General features: G+C 55.6%; 1 protein-coding gene across 1 annotated transcript; it reads left to right on the top strand.

Moving 5' to 3' along the window:
* Positions 1–1,777: 1,777 nt before the first annotated feature.
* TFF1 (trefoil factor 1) lies at positions 1,778–4,511 on the top strand. Its single transcript, XM_008145772.3, has 3 exons — positions 1,778–1,974; positions 3,894–4,046; positions 4,495–4,511. Exons 1-3 carry the CDS (start codon positions 1,890–1,892, stop codon positions 4,509–4,511), a joined length of 255 nt encoding a protein of 84 aa, XP_008143994.2. The 5' UTR covers positions 1,778–1,889.
* Positions 4,512–6,829: the final 2,318 nt, after the last annotated feature.

The raw sequence follows: 6,829 nt of genomic DNA, 5'->3' as shown, positions 1-6,829 counted from the left end.
TTGATGGTGGCATTGATTTCTGCAGGTCCCTCCTGGCCTAAGATGCTGGTTTTGGTTCACTGTCGTGGTGAGAGGGACTTCCACGGTAACATCCCTCACTCCAAGGACCAGAGAAGCAATGCAGCTACTAAGTGTATCTATCCTGGGCCTGGGGGGATCCCCAAGGGATGGGTGTGACCTCACTGGATCCAGGAGACGGACTTGGGCCAAGATGCCATCTCACACCTGAAATCCAATGTCTCTGTTTGATGAACCACGTGGGGCTTGGGCCTTTGAATATTAGTGTCAGTTCACAGCTCGTATTTAATGGCCTTCACAGTCACTATTTATTGACCTTCAGAAAGCCTAAGTATTCTTTGTCCAGTGCACAGTCACCCTGGTTGTATTAGTTTCCTAGGTCAGCTGTAAACCAAGTACCATAAACTGAATACACAACAGAAACTTGTTGTCTCACAGTTCTAGAAGGCAGAAGTCGGAGGTCAAGGTGCCACCAGGGTCGGTTTCTTCTGTCCCAGATGAGATTCGCTTTTCTCAGAGCCTAATCTCTCACAGAAGAAAAAAATATTCCTACTATCATCCATCCATCCATCCATCCATCCATCCATCCATCCATCCATCCATCCATCTATCCATCCATCCATCCATCCATCCACCCATTCATCCATCCATCCATCCATCCATCCATCCATCCATCCATCCATTCCTCAATGGATATTTATTCAATAAGGCATCATTGTAGGCACTGAGGCCACCTGAATTCACAGAGCAGACCAAGCCCCTGCATCAGGGCTTTTCCATTCTACTGGGGGAGGGGCAGTAAACAATAAACATGGCGCATGAGGGAATCGCTTCAGACATTCAAAGATAAAAATAAATTAAAAAAAAAAAAAAGCCATGACAGAGGAAGAGCCAGAGCAGGGCAGGGCCGCAGGGTGGAGGTGGCCCTGAGGAATCCCCTGGGAGGACGTGAGCGACTGACCCCACAGACAAGGGGAGAGGGGTCCGCCAGAGGGAAGGGCACCTCTACTTCATCAGTTTCCAAGTCTGCTCTTGTACATGAAACTCCCTTTTTAAAGGAAAAGAAAAGTAAAGATTTAGATAAATAAGTAACAGTGCTCACTAGTTCCTGTGAGGAGGATGGCAGTGCCGACTGGACCCTGAGCCCCTCCGCACAGGCCCTGGGTCCTCGGTGAAGGACCTGACGGTGCTCGGCTCACATGCGAAGTTGCCATGGAAATGTCTAACAAGACAGCGCTAACGGAGGGAAGGTGAAGTTTGAAGTTCAAGTCCCCTGGGGAAGGGAGGGGAGGGGAGGGGAGGAGAAGAGTGGAGAGGAGAGGGGAGGGGGCCAGGCCTATCATTCTCCTGCTCATCCTGCCCAGGTCAGCTTTCCCCCTCTCCGGATTTGGATTCTCAAAATAGTTGGAAATGGCCCACGTCAAAAGGTCAAGGTCAGGCGGGAAGGCTCCTCTGCTCCTTCTCCTCCCTGAGTTGTGTGGCAGGGACCCCGTGAGCCACTGTTCACACAACTGCGCCTTCCGTGGGCCATCTCTCACTATGAATCACTTTCCAGTGAGTGTACTGTTGACATTAGCCGATACGGACCAGTGAACTGAGGAGACTCCCACGGATAAGAGCGGGACGTTCTGAATCTCAAATCCCTCACCAAGATGACTACGAGACACGGGTTTCGCTCTATCAGCAAACTCGTCCGTGTGGCTTGCCCGTGTTTAGAGAACACCTTTTAATCAGTGGAGGGCTGTGAGACCCTCCTTAGGCAAATGTTATCTAACACTCTTTCAGCAAACAGAGCCCAGGCTTAAAATCGAGGGCTCAGACAGATTCTCACCCCTGACTTGGAGTCTCCTGGGAGCAGCGAGGAGAAAGGCATGGCCACCATGGAGCCCAAGGTGATCTGCGTCCTGCTCGTGGTCTTCTCGCTGGCCTTCAGCAGCCTGGCCCAGGTCCAGACCGGTAAGCAGCCCTCTTCCTGCTTCTTGGGGGGGGGGGGGGGGGGCACATGGGCACAGAGAGGCCCTGATGGGGGTCTTGGTTGCACTGTGTGTGGTTTTGAGCCAAGCATTGTTTTAGGCCCTTGAGAGGGGTTGGAAGGCAAAAGCAAGTGGTGGCAGCAGCGGGAGAAAGGGCCAGTGAGACCTTGGAGAACTGCCCTGAGCAAGTGGGGTTCCTTGGTCGGCGCTGTCTTCCAGTCCTGACACCATGAGGCTATTCTTGAACGTCATATGTCAAAGAGCAAGCTTTGATGCAGGGTGTATGAATAGCACTTCTAAATGTCCCAGCCAAACCCTAGCCCAGGGAGTGGGACCACTCCAAGTCTACACAGATGTCCAAGCGCCTACTCCACGGGGGGGCATCCCAAGGCCCTCTCTGGGCCCCATGCTCTGCAGAGCCCAAGCCACCTGCCCCATTGGCTCGTGTTCCATCAATATTAGTCCATGGGAGTTGCCCAGTGAGAGAGGGCACTGCTGCTTCTTTTGAACTTGTTTGTGTCTCAAGGCCTTTGTCTTCAGAGTGTGATCAATTGTCTGTGATGTTTGCAAAAAGTGCTTTGCAAGCTACAAAGCGCTGAATCAACATTACTTGTTAATGTTAGAATGCTTTGCTGGATTTCACAAAGGAAATCCAGCCCTCTCCGTCTAGGGGGAGTGTCCCACATCCACCTGACTTTGGAGGAATTGTCTCTCACGGAGTCAGATGCCCCAGGTCAAGGCCACCTGTGCCCACCTCTGCCCTGAATCTCGGCCCACCAGCCTCCTTCTGTTCAGCCTCCTTCCTTCTCTGTCCCGTTACTGTCGATGCTCCCAAGGCCTCGCTCCTCATGCCCCTTGTCTTCTCACTCATGGCTCACGGTCATGTGCACCTCTGAGCCCAGGTGACAGCACGGAGCTCCTCCCCCTCCCAAGCCCCCTCTCCCAGACTCCTCTCCCATCGCCTGCCTCAGCCTGCCAAGTTCGCCTTCTCAGAGCCTCTGGCCCCAAGTGCAGATCCCACAGATCTTGCATCCAGACCATGTGGGAGCTGTCAGCTGGCCCGTCTGCCCAGGGTGCTTTCCACTTTGGGTCCTCTCATCACTCCCCTGGTGAAAGCTGTTGCTCTCAGGCTGAAACTGTGTCCCCTAGCCCTGACCTAGCTCCTCCCAGACCGCCCACCTCAACCTCTGCATCGTCTCTGCACACGGACTTACACCTCCTCGAACACACCTTGCTCTCCCCCTTCACTGCCATTGACCATGATGCTCCCTCTGCATGGAACACCCACTGCTCCATCTTCAACAGGTCATCCCCCTCCTACGGGAAGCGCTCCTTGCTTTGTTCAGCCTTGTTGTCACTTGTCCCTTCTTGTGCTTGACCTGGACACACTAGGATGGTCGCACTGTGCTGCTTTGTACATATACTTGGCTTTCTCCTCCATTTGAGGTTGGTTTCTTAACAAGCATGTCTTTATTTTTAATTTCTGGGTCACCACCACCTGGCATGGAGCCTGGCATGAGCTCGGTTTCTGAGGGACCCGCGCTGTCTGCTTTTGCTGTGTCATCTCCTGTTCCTAGTACACACAAAAGTGCTCAATAGACATATTGATTGAGTAAATATGCTTAATAATCCTTAGTTGAAATTAATGAGCAAATGAATACATTGTCCAGGTAGGTGCAAGGTTACAGATTCCGGTCACCTTGCATTTTCCCTGAGGTGACGTGGTTACATGTCAGGAAATGAGGACAGGTCTCCCTCTTGGACCCTGAGGCCTGGGTCTGCATCAGCGCGCCAGCCGGTTGCTGATTTAACTGGAGAACGAAGCAGGATGGGAGTGTGGATAGAAACAGCGAGGAGTTCAGCCCCTGGCTGACCTTTGCCCCCTGCCCCATGTGCTTTTAGAGACGTGCGTCATGTCCCCGAGCCAGAGAAGCAACTGCGGGTTTCCCGGCGTCACGCCTGCCGAGTGCGCAGCGAAGGGCTGCTGCTTTGACAGCACCGTCCCCGGGCACCCGTGGTGCTTCTACCCTTTGCAAATCAACAACGTTCCAGAAGGTATGTCCATGACAACGCGGTGGGGCTGACGGCGTGGAATGCGGGAGAAAACCCGCATGGGCCCTCGGGACTCTGTCTGCATTGCCAGCTGTGTTTTCACCCGGATCGCGGCCCTGGGGGCCTGGGGAGGAGTGGGTTAGCCTAAATCACCATGAACCCGGGTCTGGGACAGAGAGGCAGGGCTGAAAGACCATTTGGGGAGGAACCCGGCCTTGCTCCTGGCTTTCCCCCACATCCTTAACCGAACGCTGTGAAGAATCACCCTTCTGATGCGTAGCTCACTTGGGGTGGGAGGGCAAGGAATGGCAAAATACGAAGACGGTCCATGTTTTCTAAAGAATCTTCCCGTTGATTCTTTCAAGTCAAAAATCCCCTGGAATTATTGCAAAGTGAGAGAACATCCTTATCCTCACTAACACATCTCTTCTCCCCGCACCTTCCCTTTCAGAGGAGTGTGAATTTTAGCCGCTCTCGGTGGGAGTCACGTCTACACTTAGAATGGACACCCCCCGCCCCCTCCAGCCGCAGCTCAGCCTCGCCACCACCCACACATCTCCAGCTTCTGCGTCTGAGCCTCGGCTCACTGCATGGATTGACGGCTTTGATTTTTCCTGCTCAACATTGACCTGAAAATGAAAAGAGATGAATGCTACTTTGTGCTTTTAGTTCTTTTGAAAAATAAAAATGATTTTCTTTTCTTTCAAGGCTTCTTGTCATGGGTTATACACTAATAACTGTCCCAGGTGAGATCTGAGGGGTGGGTGAGAGGATGACGTGGCCACAGGGTTGCAGAAGTTGCCTCAGTGGCTATTAGCAACCGGGGTCCATGCACAAGCTCTTCATTGCGAAGTCTTTCATCCCTTCCTGGTCCTCACCCCCTTCCTGGTCCTCACCCCCTTCCTGGTCCTCACCCCCTTCCTGACCCTCACCCCCTTCCTGGTCCTCACCCCCTTCCTGGTCCTCACCCCCTTCCTGGTCCTCACCCCCTTCCTGACCCTCACCCCCTTCCTGGTCCTCACCCCCTTCCTGGTCCTCACCCCCTTCCTGACCCTCACCCCCTTCCTGGTCCTCACCCCCTTCCTGACCCTCACCCCCTTCCTGGTCCTCACCCCCTTCCTGGCATCACCCCCTTCCTGTTCCTCACCCCATTTTGTAACTGAGGCCAAGGCGCCGACAGTGCTTAATGACCCGCAGGGTGAGCAGACCCCGGATTGGACGGGCACAGCCCACTCTCGAGTCAGGGATCCGCCCGGGGTTGAGGTTTATTAATAATTTCAAAGATGCAATGGAGAGAAAGCCGGGGGGAGGGGGGGTCTGGGACAAGGGACAACGCCATGTTGTTCCTCCGTGGCTCAGACACACAGGTGAGGCTGGTGGGGCTCCCACGGCAGGCCCTTCATGTGGTCCCGCCCCTTTCCCACCCAGAGGGCTGTGCGGGGAAGTGACACACAGACTGGGGGCTCCTGGACTCGAAGGCCTCCTGTGGCCAGGGACATCCAGCAGCGGGTACCCTCCTCCTGGCAAAGGTGTCAGGACGTGGGCCCAGGAATGCACACACAGTCCCTAAGGTGTGCAGGGTGACAGGGGCCAGTGACCAGGAGACCGATTCGGTGGGTCCCCACCTTCCTTCGTTTCCCTGGATTCTGGCCCAGTGAAGGGACGGGATGGATACAGGGCTGGCAGCAGCAGCCCCCCGCCCCCCACCGGGTTACAGAAAGCATCCGAGGCCCACGATCCATGCCCAGCTCCTCGGGGTCCACCCCAGAGTGTGGATCCGGTGGCTCCACCAGCTGGACGCCAGGCCTCCTGTGGAGGAGAGGATGGGGGCTCCTGGGGGGTGTCCCCGCTCAGCACGCAGACATGCTTCTGTCCCGTCAGGGCCCAGCCCCCTGCACCGGACTCAGAGCTGGTGCTTGGAAACTGGAAACGCACAAAAACCCCGAAGAATTCCGACAGCGGGATGCAGCTGACGGGAGGGGGAGAGGCCCGGAGGTAGAGCTCCGAGGACGGAGAGCTGACAGAGAGCGAGGCTGTGGGCCGTGCCCGCGCACGGGGTCTGGAACAAGATGCTCAGAAGGGTGTTAGGAGCATGCCCTGTGTCATCCCTCCTCGGCCCGCACACACATGTCCGTGGACCTACGGCACTCACTCACGTTTTGGGGGTCAGTGGGAGCTGCTGAATGCTGGGTGTGGTGACAGGTGGGGAAGGTGACCCTGAGGGGACAGAGGCCCTGGGTGACATGCCATTTCCTTTTCATGGCCAGAGCCAGGTGGGGTGAGACAAGAGAGGAGGAGGTTGGGGAGAAAACCCAGAAAGGCCCCAGAAGAATGAGACGTTTCCTCCTCACGCCCAGGAATATAGGCATCAGAACCTGCCCAGGGCCAGCCCCACGCACGGCAGCCCCTCACCCATGGTGCATCCCCCCTTAAATGCCCCATGGTGATCATCTCAGGGTGGGGGGACCTGGATGGGGATATCACACCACATCCCTACCTATGTCTCTCTACAGCCATGAACACACGGGCAAAGGAGGTGGGGGCGGGGGGCAGATTGGTGTCTTAAGGAAGCAATGGCGGCCTCTCCGGGTCACTGCAGAGGCCTTGAAGCACACGGAGGGTCCTTGAAGCACACGGAGGGTCCTTGAAGCACACAGAGAGGCCTTGAAGCACACGGAGAGGCCTTGAAGCACACGGAGGGTCCTTGAAGCACACGGAGGGTCCTTGAAGCACACGGAGGGTCCTTGAAGCACACGGAGAGGCCTTGAAGCACACGGAGAGGCCTT

Source organism: Eptesicus fuscus, chromosome 3 (genome assembly GCF_027574615.1).
Source record: "Eptesicus fuscus isolate TK198812 chromosome 3, DD_ASM_mEF_20220401, whole genome shotgun sequence".
Lineage (NCBI taxonomy): Eukaryota > Metazoa > Chordata > Mammalia > Chiroptera > Vespertilionidae > Eptesicus > Eptesicus fuscus.
The sequence above is the reverse complement of the archived record's forward strand: the minus strand, read 5'-3'. Positions and strand labels throughout refer to the sequence as shown.